At 35.4% G+C, this 15,848-nt stretch overlaps 1 protein-coding gene across 9 annotated transcripts in view; it reads right to left on the bottom strand.

Moving 5' to 3' along the window:
* The window catches only part of ADGRL2 (adhesion G protein-coupled receptor L2), a 282,141-nt gene that overhangs the window by 41,907 nt on the left and 224,386 nt on the right, over positions 1–15,848 (bottom strand). For 8 of the 9 annotated variants that reach the window (XM_005865701.2, XM_005865705.2, XM_005865708.2 and 5 more), the window contains exons 6-10: positions 11,888–11,899; positions 10,152–10,952; positions 2,529–2,822; positions 1,891–1,994; positions 810–995 (exon numbers count right to left, since the gene is read on the bottom strand). In XM_005865701.2, coding sequence (XP_005865763.1) covers positions 810–995; positions 1,891–1,994; positions 2,529–2,822; positions 10,152–10,952; positions 11,888–11,899 — 1,397 coding nt within the window. The remainder of the gene's footprint in view (positions 1–809; positions 996–1,890; positions 1,995–2,528; positions 2,823–10,151; positions 10,953–11,887; positions 11,900–15,848) is intronic. The other variant, XM_005865709.2, reaches the window with a different exon arrangement.

Here is a 15,848-nt window from a genome sequence, read left to right on the forward strand (position 1 = left end):
AAAAGAAAATCACAGGTTAGATTTTAACTGTTGAAAACGAGGAAAGAAGAAATCCTCAAAAATTTAACTGGTGCTCCTGAGCTCAGATTTTATTGGCACCGGAGACTTCTGAATTCCGTGGGTCTGCGCTGACTGCCAAAATTGTGCACTTACAGGGTTTAACTGTAAGTTACTAAGTACACTAATCCAAAGTATCCTGATAAAACTAGAGACATAATATGTGGTCAAAAGAAAAAAATGACTATTTTTTTTCACCCTATAAAACCATGTTAGCCACAGATTGTGGATTTATATGAATCTCATCGAAACACTTATAGTATGGTTAAAATAACCATTACATTTTTGGCATGCTATGAAAAATTAATAGTACTATTACACTTTACTCCTAGAGAGGGAAAACTTGTTCTTCCTCCCAAAACCTGCCACTAACAGTATTTCAGTGGCTAACATTCCTCTTCCTGTCACAATTGTGTTGCAACCCTAAGAGTATACAAAGTATGTGTTCTAGAACACAGTCTCTACACAGAATCTCTCCAAGTGCACTGAATGCATTCTAAAGTGAGACTCCTGACCAGAAACAGGCACGTGAAGTTTGCCAACAACTAAGGTCACCCCTCAGATAATTAACTTTTTATTGTTGTTGTTACTGCTCCTTCCACAACTATCATTCTTCCTTGGGACATGAACCAGAGAAGTTTCATTTTTAAGTATATGTCCAAGGGGCCAGAAGTTTGGCAGTCAACTGCTATTAGGATCCAGAGCTGCCATACACAATGCCTAACTGAATAGAACAGAAAATGCCTACTTACCTTGTTATAACTCCGTCCAGCTGAATCTTTTTCGCTAGGTTTCAGTTCCTGCAGCTGTGCATCAAGAATGTCCACCAACTGCTCCATCAATCTCACTGAAGAACTCACATCCCCAGCAAACACCGGCCCTTTGGTATGTTTAGCCAGTTCATTGGCAAGACTAGCGGCGTTTTCTCCACTTCTAATCTGAAACGCCAATTTATAGTATCTCAGTAAGATTTCTTGTTCTGTTCCTGGCTTCTTGTTCTTCTCCTGAGTATCTTTGTTGTGGTGAAAAACTTACTTACAAATGTGTCAAAATCTGCAACTAATTGAGACCAATAACGTTCACTTTATTTCAGATGATGAAAGGTTCTTAGATCCTCAGCACACAAAAGAAATTCTTAACCAGACATTTAAAAGAAACAAAAGGAGGAAAGTTGGGGGTGGGGGTGGGGGGAAAAAAAACAGAAATCCTTTGCAAAAGTTTCAGATAGCTCTCTCATTTCACTGCAACCATTTTAAACTGTTATTTCAAAATCATTTATTTATCCCAATGATCCAGAAATTTAAATCAGAACATAATCAGTAGGACACTGAGTGTTATTATCTACTGCTTGCACTTCACAAAGGTAGATGGGAAAGGAGAAACTAAAATGTTACTGTATTCCACTATAATGTAAAATATTTTTAGTTATATTCTACTGTAAATATTTTTACTCATTCTATCATAATCATCTGTGATATAAACATCTGCTCACATTCTGTGGATTCAGTTGCAAACATAATGATATTTGATTTATTAGGCCAATGCACTATTTGTCTTACAAACATCAAAAGGAGCAGAACTAACTAAATATGATTGAAATTAAGCAAGTATGTACTCATTAAAAAGCTTAACAAAGAAAACAGCATGCCTCAAAACATATGTAACTTTGAATAAATAGTTTACAGACAGAGCTATGCATAATTTTTTTTTCTTTACTTTTATACTGAACAAAGAGTCATGAAGCTGGTTTTAGCATACAAAGCTAAGTTATTTATGTTAGAAGTTAAAGCCCTTAATCACCAATATGTATCATATTAAAAGGTTCCAACCAACCTTCTGAGCCAGCTGATTCACCCAGTGTGAGGTACAGTTGCTAAGATCAGGGCCCTTAGGGTTCCATGTTCCAGTGGAAGCCATGCAGAGATACGAGGCAGTTCCTATAGCAGATGTAGAAAACAACAGTGAAATTGAAACCATTTTTCTGCACGCATTCGGGAAATCAGCTAAGATGATCCTACCCTGCGTGCTCAATGTTGAATAAATGCTAATGGAAGGAGCTGACAATAATTGACAAAAAAAGTAGGGTAAAATGTGGTCTATAAACAGTAAATATAAAGTCAGCATAGAAATATCAGACATTTCCAACAAACAACAAAAAGCCCTTGATTTTCTTGGGACTCATCCAAAATGATACTTGTAATGAAAAAGGCAGCTGTAAGGAATGCTCACTAGGATCCATGGGCAAAGATCTCAGGCTTGACCTAAAACTTTAAGAGGGAGAGGTAATTAAGGATCTGACCTTCAGTGATTTTTTTACAGTTGTCTACAGATGCTGTATTACTAAAGGAACAAGAATAATAACATTTGCTACTGTAAATATATCCTTCCTCAAGTAAAAATCACTTCAGTGCGATTCAGAATCTACCTAAAGTAAAATTTTAAACGTATCTATAATATTTTACAGGAAATACCTCTTGTTCCCTTGGGACATGGCCGTTCAACCATCGCTCCCCTGTGGGTCTGAGGCCACCATATCCCCCTGGCATCTAATGCTTCGCAGAATCTCTCTGGCAGGGGAAAAATATTTGTTACAGGAGGAATTTTGGTTGTAGAAACTGCTGGAGGTGGTTTTGTCCCTTTGCTTCCTTCCTGGGATCCAGCTACAGTTGTGCTCATGGGGCCTTTCGGTGAAGTAGTGCTTGTGGTTGATACTGTGGTTTTGAACAGCTCAGCTGAAGAAGTTATTGTCACAGCTGTGGTAGGCACTATGGAAAAAAGATGAGCATGTTAATGCTCAAACACGCACATTCACATACAGGCACACATGTGTCTACGCATGCACTCACAAAAGCCCACTCATCCAACTACCCCAAGACCAACAAGATGAGCATTATTGAGAACATCAGCAGTAGGGAAGAAAAATAAACCTTTTCAATTATTCCAATTTATTCATATTGTTGGCTAAGTGGAGGCAGTTTGGGCCTTATGATAGATTTTACTGTATGACTCTAATTGTGTTAGGTTTACTTCTCAATGAAATATTTGACAATATAGCTTAAGTATAATTTCATCATATATCATGTAACAGGAAACAGACAGTTTTATATAAAGTTTCAAAGTGCAAATGCACTGTCACTACTAAATAACTTAGAAAAAGTGTTTTCTTGTATAAATCCATACTCTATAAAACAATCAAATTCAGAGTATCAACAAAAGTCTGACCAATTACATATAAATAGGACAACAGAAAATTTAGTCACCCACTCTGCATCTTGCAGGAACATAAATATGGTGACATCTTTCTACCCAGCAGCCAATCTGGCTTGAGAGATTTTTGAGCATGCCTGATCAGTCCCAAACAGAAGATAAATTTGGTATGTGGGTGCTATTTTAGTAAGGAAACATCCAAGGCTTTAGTTTCTTTACTTTTGAAAACATAGGTATGAAAAAACAACTAGTCTGGCAAGAGAAATGAAATCTCTCATCAAGATAACAGGTTAGATCAATTCATGCCTAATTCAAAACCAAATGTCATTGCATTCCACTGTATCTTACTGACCCTTAACAGGAACTAAAGGAACGACAGTTACACATTTAAAAGTAAAAATTTACAAAGAAGTTTTTTTTGTTTTTTTGTTTTTTTTAAAAAAATATATTTTATTGATTTTTTACAGAGAGGAAGGGAGAGAGATAGAGAGTTAGAAACATCGATGAGAGAGAAACATCGGTCAGCTGCCTCCTGCACATCTCCCACTGGGGATGTGCCCGCAACCCAAGCACATGCCCTCGACCGGAATCGAACCTGGGACCCCTCAGTCCGCAGGCCGACGCTCTATCCACTGAGCCAAACCGGTTTCGGCATACAAAGAAGTTTTTAAAAGGATATTTTTTGACTTCCAACATTACTTTCAGACTGTGAAATCCAGTAGGTTAAAAAATTAATGGAGCTTATGTGTTCTTCATTAACTACCATTTAAATGGGTTAAACAATAATAAAAAGTCTGTCAGTAAAACTTTAATACTATCTTTGAAATCTATTAGGTGATCACACTAAAATTTTATCAACATTTATACTTACTGGCTCTTATAAGGTTTTAAGATAATGCTTAAATTTAAATTGTTTAGAGTACAGCAGATTAAAACTATTTTTTCAAATAATCTTATAAAAATTAACTTATTTTATGCTTTATCTATACATAAGAAACAAACCAGAACATTAAAACTTATTAGAAAACTTATTATTACCTTGTTTAGTATTTTAAGCTCTGGTCAATAAATAGTTGTTTATACAATTCTGATACTAGGGACAGAGTATGCTAAGTTTATCAGAAACACTTGTTTCTAGACCTTTAGCAGGGACAAATTTCCTGTTACCAAGAAGTTCACTACACACTTTCTATACCTTTTTTCCCCTTCTATAACAAGACAAACTTCCTTTAAACATATGTTTTGTTTCCAGGGCATAATGTATTGACCATGAGAGATGCCTGTGTACATTAGTCAAACATCAGCAGCGGCAGAAACCTATTCAAACCCGTCTATCTTTTTCTGCAAAGCACTTGCCTGGCATCTTGTTAAACCTCTGTAATTTTCTTTTGATTACAATGCAGCCAGGCTTTCAGTGCTTTCTCAATTAACATTTGTCAAAAGCATTACGATCTTTTGCAGAGTGTCAAATGACTGCTGCTGGATCCAATTTTAAAGGGGAGTGGAGAATCGGAGCAAAAAGAGAACAGGGCAGAGTAAAGTGGTTTCATGCTACACCATCTTATGTATCCCTCAACACTATACTAATTAGGGCATATTTCATCACTGAAATACGTATCAACAATACTACAATTAGTGATCTGAAAGATTCATAACATCCGAGTGGAGGTAGATAATAAAATGACCTCTATTAAAATATATAAAATTCCATGCAACATTCTATATCCTGTTTCCATGTGTCTTTTGATAATTTTCGTACCTTTTCACTTTTTGTTCATCAAAAGAAGGTAGTTCAAAGGAAATCAACACATTATCAAAGGCAAATCACTAAAATATTGGGACATTGTGAAAATAAACATGAAAGTAAACTTCAAGTGGCAAAATCAAACCTTTTAGGAGGACTACTAGAATTTCTGGGATTTTTCAAGGACAAAGTTTAGCAATTTCAAGGAAAGTAATTTTTTGTAAGGCTGAAGTTAGAAATGCTGAGGCATTTCTAAAGATGAATATTTCTTTCCACAGGTGAAGACAGGGCATCAGATAATGATAAAAGCTTACACTTATTCAGCATTTATGTACCAGACACTATGTTAATCAGCCTTCAAGGATCATCAGATCACCTTAGTTAATCCGTACCACAACCCCAATGAAGTAGGACTATGATTATCTTCCTTTTAAAGATGTGGAAACTGAGCCATAGAGAAGGTTAAACAGTTTGTTCAAGGTCACTTGTCCATACCCTTAAATGTCATGATCTTAACTTTTCTAGGTAAAAGATTTTCACAGACGCTGGAAAAGCATGGCATCTGCCCTTATTTTGGAGCATGTACCTGACACTGCTCTGTGTAAATCTCTAAAAGAAGAAAATATGTGGGAAGGATAGTATAAGATACTGGAGCAATAGACTACAAAGTTTCATACTGAAATTCATGTGGCAAGAGGTTCAAAGCTCTAGAATAGCCTACAAATGATAGCAGAAAACAAGGCAAACTTCATGCCCAGCCGCTGCTGCAGAAACCTATTCAAACCCGTCTACCTAATCCAAACCCTAATATACAGAGCTTCATCCCAGTTATTAGGATGCCACAGCAAGACCCTGAACTGATGTAGCATTCTGCCTACTGTTATCATTTGAGAGACCTAGAAACGGTGCTAATAAAATGCTAATAAACATACTTAATAGGAACCCATGAAGATTTTGACAAGCACATATAGAATGGTTCAATGTATTACGGTGGTGTCTACTAAGGACTTGCTATTTATCACTGGCTTTTTCCTGCATGAAAAGATTTAAGGACAATACCCATTTAAGCGAAGGGGAGCATTTCCATCATCTAGGTCCAAGAACTAACCCATGATTCACTAAAGGTACTCCAGCTAGCGTGAGTCTATAGCCCGGTAAGGCAATACTAATGTATTCATTAAATTTACCCTATTTAATGTTTAAAAACAGTGGGCATCTTTATTTGAGAGCATTCATTATCAGTGGGAAGATGTTTCAAGAAATATGCATTTTATGCTAAACACTTCCTAAAAAAATAATAAACCTAACTCTCTTGATAAAAATTTCCCCTCATATTATTGAAGTGTCGTACTTCATAATTAGAGTAATTATTCAAGAGCTGTCAAAACCCAAGACACAGTATTTTTTCGATAACATTTAGGATATCAAATTTGCAGTTAGATTATGTAAATATAGAGCAATTCAGATTAGGAAACAGAAAAGAGTTAAAATAAGACTGAAATGGGATTTTCCTAAGCCCACGTTAGGAAGGAGGAAGGTGAAAGGAAAAATAGACCTAGTTTAGGTAAATGGAGCAAATGAACTATGCAGAGATCACAGAAAGCTAAAACTCAAAGAAAAGAAAAAGAGGAAAGATTTATTCAAAAACCATGATCACGACAAAGAAATAACATACGTGTACTGTGAGAAACAAAAGAGCTTGGATTTATAAATGGGAAAAAGTACTGACGCTAATACACTATGAAGCAGTCCACAATGAAAAATGAAAAGAATGAATAATTTTACAGCACAGTGTATGCCGTGGTGACACACATCGTGGCAAATCCAGTACATAAGACTGAGTTTCAGCCAAGCCAGTCAATCACTGCTTTGTATAACAGGCAAAGACCTGATCTCTCATTGCTCTGTCCCATCCGTTTCTCGGATCTTGCTTCTGGAAAGCTGACAGTGGCTTATTGGTTTGACCTAAATTTATGGGCCAGAACAGTTCTGCAAGGCCCCATCCAGCTATCAGCACACATCTTGGATGAGAGAGACTGGAGGCTCTCTAAAAGCATATAAAGATAAATTATAAAAATAGAGACTAACAGAATATGATTCAAACAGCAGCAAGAAAAATGTAGGTCAGATAAAACTTTTTACCACTAAGGGTTTTTTAAAGGGCCAATATGAATTTTGACTTTCTGGAAATATTTAAGAATGGCTATTTTGGATAGCAAAACACAGTTGTAGGAACACAGTTACCAAATATGTCTAAGCTTCTCATTTTCAACGCTGGTAACTGCTCTTTCTAAAAAGCATCTAAATTATCAGACTTTTTCATCTGAAATGGATCAAAATATTCACTAGAATATAAGCCACATGTAAAAATAATATTACTCATCTTGTATTCACTGAGTATTTTTTGTGACAAGTAGACAGGGCAATCAATTAGTCTCTATTAACAATCCTTCAGGTGTTGCCTCATGATGAATTTACATTTTTTAAAAATTATTTTCTTATTTTTCTAATGGAGAGAAGAGATTTACTACCACCCAACACAAATGGAACAGCTCTGAGGGTAGTACAGGTTACAAAAAAGGTTACCACAAGTATCAATACAATGTCAAATTTTGTCAATTCCTGACATTTGCCTTTTACAAACCTATAGGATAAAGGGGAAGCATGGTCCTAGCTTTTAGGGAAAAAAAAATGAAGATTTCATTGTAGAGCATGTGACAACAGTCATTACTGCTATCATTTTAAGCCAAAAAATTCTGGACATACATTAATTAGAGAAAAAGGGGCCTTGTACTAAGTCAATGTCATTTTTGCTCTTATGAATAAAAATCACATCACAAATTTTGTTGTTCTGAGACTCAAAAATTCAACTGCAAAATAAATAAATAAAAACACTGGTGGAGAAATTGAGACATCAAAGGGCACATAATAATTCAGGCATACAGGGCTCACAAGAACCTTTTCCATTAATAGCTTGTATTCCATTATAATGTGAGCCAATGTGTTGGGTAGCCCCTGCCTTTCTACATAACTATTTGCATCAGACTGTTACTGTAAGTATGATAGCAAATAGCCTGTAAGGAATATTTCTTGTCCCAGTTCCAACAATCATTGAATCAGACAGCCATTTGATGCAGATTTCAAAGCACTGTGACGCAAATCTTACCTTCTAGTACAAAAGACACCTTCACACAATTAACTGATGTCTCATTCAAACTGGTATTTGAAAAACTGATTCTCAGCAAACCTTATTATTTAACTAGAGGCCTGGTGCACGACATTCACGCACTGGGGGGTGGGGAGGGGGTCCCTCAGTCTGGCCTGCACCTTCTCACAGTCTGGGACCCCTTGGGGGATGTCCGCCTGCTGACTTAGGCCTGCTCCCTAGGCCTAAGCCGGAAGTTGGACATCCCCTGAGGGGTCCTTAGTGCTGCCGCAGAGGCGAGAGAGGCTCCTGCCAGCATTCTGTGCTCGCCAGCTGTGAGCCCGGAGGGGGGGAGGGGGGCAGCTCCTGCGTTGAGTGTCTGCCCCCTGGTGGTCAGTGCACATCATAGTGACCAGTCATTACACTGTTTGGTCGATTTGCATATTAGTCTTTCATTATATAGGATATGAGGTCTGACTTTCCTAAACTAACAAACAAAGCCTTAAAGTTATTAATCTTTTTCCTACGAATCACTTGCATGTACAGAAATTCTCTGAACCAGCACTGCTAAAGTTAAAAATGTAAGTTAAATGTAGGACTAGATCTCAAGTTGGTGTTTCTACCAGGAATCAGGAACTTGGGCTTTAGCAAACACCACCATCCACTCAATATTATGAATCATATTGATATTTTGAATAGTATCAGTTTTGAAAGTGTAAGGACTATGTGTGCAATGTTATGTGTATATTAGTATATAATAATAAAAAGAGTATATGACAACAACAACAAAAGTTAAACAATAAAAGGCTATGACTTCTGTTTTTGAGGTTCTGATCCCATAACAATATTTATAACTTAGTATATCCTAAACTATGTGGGGTATATATATATATAAGTATGTGGATGTGTACTGCTTTAACAGAAGAAAAAAATATTAATTTCTGATCCACCTTGAAGAGTTTGATTTAATCATTCCAAAGAACAGTCTGGCTCCTAAAATTTTGAAGTTACTCAATAATGTGAGAATTCCAATTAACTCAGTAAACTGAAACATTAATTCAGAACTTTAATACACAAATATTGTTCAAATAGAAGACTCATTAGTGCAAGCTCTATAACTTTTATCGTGAGGATGAGTACAAATATTGTTCAAATAGAAGACTCATAATTAGTGCAAGCTCTATAACTTTTATCGTGAGGATGAGGTAATCTTGTTTTAATAAAATATTCATTTAATTCAACCTAAATAATTGTTTCCCACAGAATTCAATTCACTTGATAAACTAAAGTATATTTCCCAAGATTTAGCATTACTTCCTGAAGGATGAATCTCCATAAGGTTACCTGAAGATAACACATAAAAATATTAGCAGATAACATCTTTATAAAATATCACTTGGAATCATGTAATGTTTTGTCCACGGTGACAGTTGAAGTCACAGAAATATTGACTTAAAACCATTACTAATTTACCAGGAAATAAAAATGGATGATTTTTACATGATCTAGGAAGCTATTGGATGACTCCCTCTCCTGCACAGAGACCAGACTTCAAAACACTCACTTATGCCTGGAGTGTACATCAAGCCTCGCAATTCTCCTGGGACTTCCTAACACTTATTCCCCTTACCCACTGGCGCCAAGAAGTTAAAAGGTCTGCACATAGATTGTAATCAATTCAGAAGTCAGGGAGGAAAAAAACAAAGCTAACAGGTTTGTTTGTAGCTGGTATTATATTTTTAGCAGTGCCCAATGAGGCTACAATTTTCTGAAGCCAACATTTAAGTGAAGAAATTGAGGGGGATGTGGGGGGGTGGGGAGAGGATGGACTAAAATAAAACTAAAATGTATATACTATGAAATAACTTTAAATGCTACATTATTCTTTGTGCTTTAACTATGAAAAGGGGGAGAAAATAAACGGGAAAAATTAAAAAGTCTTTTACAAATACGCTGTTCACAAGAGACATATCTACATTAGCAAGCAAACATTCTCACCTTGGGCAGGATCAGGTGGACCAAACTCCAGAGAATATCGTAGAATGAAGTTATTGTTCCACACGTAGAGCTGGTTATCTCTGGGATTGTAATCCACTGCAGCGATATACTGGTACTGGTTGGGGAAGGGGACATCTACATATTCTCCTCGGTTTAATCGGGTATTGTAGATGTAGTCAATGGCGTTCTTGCCTGTTTCACTCTCATTGTCTTGATAAACTGACCTGACCACGTACAGGACTCCGCAGATCATAAAAGCATTCGATGCAGCACGTTTGTCGTACACAGTCTCCCACGTTGCTTCAAATCGCAGAGTGTATGGATTCAGTTGGCTAATAACTATCATTCCATTGTTCTGTTCAGTGGCATAGATGACCCATAAGCCATTTTCATCAACTGCTAGGTCGATATCAGTCTTTCCTCCCCATCTATACGGTGAGGTATCATGGTAGTTGGCATAGTTAATTATGGCCTCTCCACTCTTAATTCTAGTCCTCAAATCAAATTTCACAATATTCCTCGTTCTTTCTTTGTTAAAGAAGACAGCACCATCATATACCACAAATCCAGTACCATCTACTCGATTTGGAAGTTTGTATGTTGTTGTTTGGCGACTGTTTTGGAAATCTTCTATAGAAGCATATTCTATTAAAGTATCGGTACGATAGGGAGTCCAGGGCATGAAATAAATTTTATCTGCGGCCTGAAGAGGGTCCTTGCACCAAGCACCTGCCTTTTGCTCAGCTTCATATATACATGGTGAGTCCACAATTGCTTTCAAGGTCCCAGGGCACACAAAAACTAGCAGTCACAGAGAAGAGACAAGAATTAAGCCAAGTTAAAAAATTACATAGGTAAACACAACTTTTAAGGATCATAAATCAAAAGGGAAAAAAATCATTTAATTAACATTCTAATTTTCCAAAGTGTATCCTTAAAACAAAGTACTGCCCTTCTTCCCTCAAGTTCCCATAATCAATGCACCAGCACACAGAGTGGTTGGGGCTTGTTTTCACACATACGAAGCTACGTTTAAGACCATTCATAATTGAGCATTTACGTTTTTGTTACGTGTTTTTATTTGATAATATGGTAATTTATGCTTTTAAACTTGAAGCGTTAGTGCACAACAGTGTACAAAATACTTTATTTTAAATCAAACTTCCCTGGCCCCCTTATAAGCCCCCAAACCCTCCCCTTCCCTGGCCCACTTATGAGCCCCCAAAACCCCAAAGCAAAATAAACAAAAAAGAACAAAAAACCCCAATGTGAAGCCTTGTTTAGAACTTTTACAGAGGTTAGACTGAAAACAAAGGAGCTTCGATTGAAGAAACATAAATATTCGGAAAATGCAATTAGGAGCAGAGAAAAGTAAATACAAGGAAAGCAGTGATGAAGCAACCAGGATACCCTGTAACCATGGCATGCTATGGAGAGGGTTCTGGAAACCAGGCAAGATGGCACTTTAATAATAAAATATCCAAGGGTGTCAGAAAAAAGAGATATAGGGTGAAAAAGGACAGTTCCCCCTCGCCGACTTCAGAATTTTTATTCCATCACCAGATTTAGCAGTCACATAATCTCATTGTTAATAGTCGACTTCTCTAGGAGGTGCACTTATGAGATCCTGCCGATTACTTTAATGTCAGGAGTATTGCAGGGGAAGGGAAGGGAGGAGGTAACATCCATAAGGCACATAACAGGGAGCTGGGGTTCAGACTGTGTACGTTATTTACCTTTTTGCTCCACTTCTATTTTAAGCATCGGAAGAAAAATAAAAAGAGTGCAAGGAAAAAAGAAAAAAGATTAAAATAAATTGACTATTAGTCTAAGACTGAATTCGTAATAGATGCTAAATATAGGAAGAATAAGAGCTGCACTACTTTGGATAAAGAGAAACACACAACAGGAAAACCTAGCAGGAGAAAGATTCTAAAGTTACATAAAAAAACATGGATCAATCATTTTAATAGATTAAGGAGGCAATACAAATATGTTGGCATGTTGCTTCACTTAGTGTACCTGAATAAATAATGAAATTCTTCACTAATGCATGGTATACATACTCTTGCCTTTGCAAAGTCACTCAGCATTCTTATCAAGTTTTACTTTTGTATGTACGCTATAGACACAAATGCATGCATAGGTGTATCATGACCATATATCCTATCATGTGAATTCAAATTACATTGACTAAAATGAGGTTAAGCATAATAACAGCAAAATATAGTTATAAAAAATTACAACTCAATTTTGGAGCTTAGGTCAAATTTAATGAATGTAGATATTGCTCCATTTTAACATTTTTCAAATATGTTTATATAACACGAAATATATAATTATGCATCTCAGTACATGTTGTAACTGTTTTTCCATTATTTTCTATTTCTACAAATATGCATCTGAACCATAAAAAAACAATGCCTCCTTTACAGGAATATACAAATTTCCCCCATCTATCCCAATAGGGATTTTGAAGGGTGGGGTATGGTAATGCATTTCTTTTCCACTATTAGTAAATTTAAGTATAAAAACTATATTATACTCCATAATATATAATTCTTATTAAATTCTCTATAACACATATCTCAAGTTGTAATACTAAGACTATTAAAAAAAAGTAAGCAAAATACATACAAGGAAAAAGCAAGCACAGTAGGCAAGGAGAAAAAGGAAGAAAGAATTATGGTTAGCTCATTATGACATTGTCTACCATCATTAATTTACACAGAAAGCAAGCTCGCATGCAACAACAATCATACCAAGCATTCAAAGCAAATACCTTGACTCCACAGACCCCAGAAAAGGTAAATGCTTTCATAAAACAAACCTGATTAGTACAGTGATAAGCGAAAAAAATCCTCCCTCCAAGAAGTTTAAAGAAATGGATTATGCAGTTAAAGAAGGCTGCTACATGACATTCTTATTGGTAAATAGTATTCTAATAATTACAAACCACAAAGCACTATTTTAGATTGTATGTAGGCTTTGAAGTATGTTGCCTGAATTTCATAAAGTGTTCAGATTAATGTCTCTGCTGCTGCTGCTTCCCTTATTAAAATGCATTAGGGTGTGCTAGGACTTTATCTCCAAACTGATTACTCAAAGATACTGTAGTTGCACATTTCATTAAGATGTCTTAACTTGATTAATTTCTTAAACTTATAATAATTCAAGATTAAATACTGACCTCCTGAAATACCTTAGGGAGAAACATCACACTAATATTTTTGGCATAAAAATAGCATACTCCTTCCACATTAAGCTACCACCCCCCAACCCCATCCAACTTGGTGTATTAAACTACTTTCAGGAAACATACTTGCTCTATAATGTGTAATTCTGACTGCATCCGGTAAAAAGAAGAAATTAAGTGTTACTGACATGAAAAACTTTTTATAAACCACTAGTCCTAAAATTACTCCTCAGTGAAGAACAATATTATACCTGCTTGGAATCAATAACGAAGGGCGTGGTGGGAAAATGAGGATAAGAGAAATCATTAGTGTTGTGACTGCTCAGACTTATATTTTTATACAGCTATATTCTTTTAGAAAAGGAGGATTTTACTGAAATAAATCGATTACATTGAAAGGATGGGAATAATACACTTTAAAATATGTTACATACTTAAAATAGAACTTAAAACAAGTTCAATAAAGGATGTAGAAAGTATATTTCATTTTCTATTAATTGAAAATGGAAGAGTTTTATTATCAGATAAATTAAACTGACAGTGCAGTTATGAGTAAAATATTAAATAGGGAGGCTTTGTTTGTGATTTAACTGACATACTTATATTAAAAAAATAGAATGGGTATAGGTTGTATCTAATTTATAATTCTGATGAAAACTGAGAATATCCAAAGATAAAGATAAAAAAATAACTAAATAAAACCTTTGGTGATTAATGAATCAAATAAGATATGGATATTTAAAACAAATGTCCTTACATTATAATTTTTATGAAAATCCAAAGCACAGGTATATGTCAAATCGGTACATTAAAATTCCTCAACCCAGAATAATACAAAATCACAATAAAATTAATGAAATTGGCATTAATTAGCATCTTCACATGCCTAATATATATGCAACTTGTCTTGAGACTGTGTGAATTAATTCATAATAATATGTTTACTATTCTATAGACCAAACAAACATAAATACATGGCCAACTAACATCAGTGGAGGACTACATGGATATGGAACACAAATTTACCCAAGCAAACTAACGCCTATATACTCTGTAACTGAAGTGACACACTATTTTATTTTGAATAATCTCATGTTTACTCATTAATAATGACTTAGTTAACAGTAATGGTTATTTTTTCATCAAATAAAACTTGTAGCTAAAATTATGAAATCACTTTTATAATTTAGTGATAATCTGAAACAATATAACACAAAAATTAATGCCAAATTCTGCCTACAGAATATGAATTTCCAATCTGATTGTCTCCTTTATCCTACAAGATCCTTATGAATTATTTTAAACAAATACATTCAATTACTAACACATCTGCTAAGGATAAAGAATGCCCTGTGTACATATATTTTTGACATAGACATTATCTAGGATTATATGTCAGATATAATATATATGCCTGTCTGTAAACATGCAAAATAAAACAAACAGGTTTTCTAATGGACTCTGTTGAGTAAATTAATTATTAAACTTTCAGAAGAATGAAAAATTTTCTGAATAGCTTTTTAAAGAGGGGAGAATAGTATGGGATATATAAGCTCCTGGAGAATTTGCTCTGGATAAAAACTGCCATAAAGCAAGATGGTAAGGAACACATAATAAATATTACCTAATGGTGACAATTTTTACTAACTAAGTATAGTGTAAAGGTTATGCAAATAGTACAAGTACTAAAACAAGGAGAAAATAAAAGTTACAGGCTTAAAATAAAAGCAAGTGTGAAGGATGGGTACTATGAACAGAACCATAAAGAAACAAAAGAACTGAGGCACAGAGAACAATCTAAAAAGATCAGAACAATCTAAAAAGATCCTTTGGTTTATATTTTCATAGTAGTCAAAATCATGCAATTGATAGTGTGTCACTACTGTACGGTATATAGAAGTTATAATTACATCAATTCTTTACAAGAAATGGTTTTAAAAAAGCCACAGACTTATTTCTGCCTTGTGCAAACTTCTAGAAAGGTAACAGCAAATTAATTCCCATGTTTTATTTAAAGGACAAAAACTAAAAAGAACCAATACTTCTCTGAGGATAGCTAATTGCAAGTTTAGTGCACAATGTAAAATAGTTCTGGAGAACTGAAAAAGTAAAATTTTGAAAGTTAGACGTTCCAGAAGATATCCACTTTTCCCCTTTCTTACACAGCGCAAGAAATAACTTCAGTCTGAAAATAACATTTGCTTCACTCTGTTCTTGGTCTACAGACTAGGGTATGGGAACAGGCTCCAGAAAGAAACAATTCTTGGCAGCTCTGACTGATTCCACTGTTTGGGGATGGATGTTGTATTCCTTCTCTAATGTGAAGACAGAAACCATGCTAAATTCAAGTGAACGTGACTTCATGGAACAAAATTCTGGTTAGCTTAAAAGAACACAGTGTTCCTCTAGTGGCACAGGAGAATGAGTATGTGAGCCACCAACACTACACACGGGAGAAACGACATCAAGATCAGTGCACTCAGTGGGCTTCCAATCCTACA

The sequence above is a fragment of the Myotis brandtii genome, unplaced genomic scaffold, assembly GCF_000412655.1.
Source record: "Myotis brandtii unplaced genomic scaffold, ASM41265v1 scaffold21, whole genome shotgun sequence".
Taxonomy (NCBI): Eukaryota; Metazoa; Chordata; class Mammalia; order Chiroptera; family Vespertilionidae; genus Myotis; species Myotis brandtii.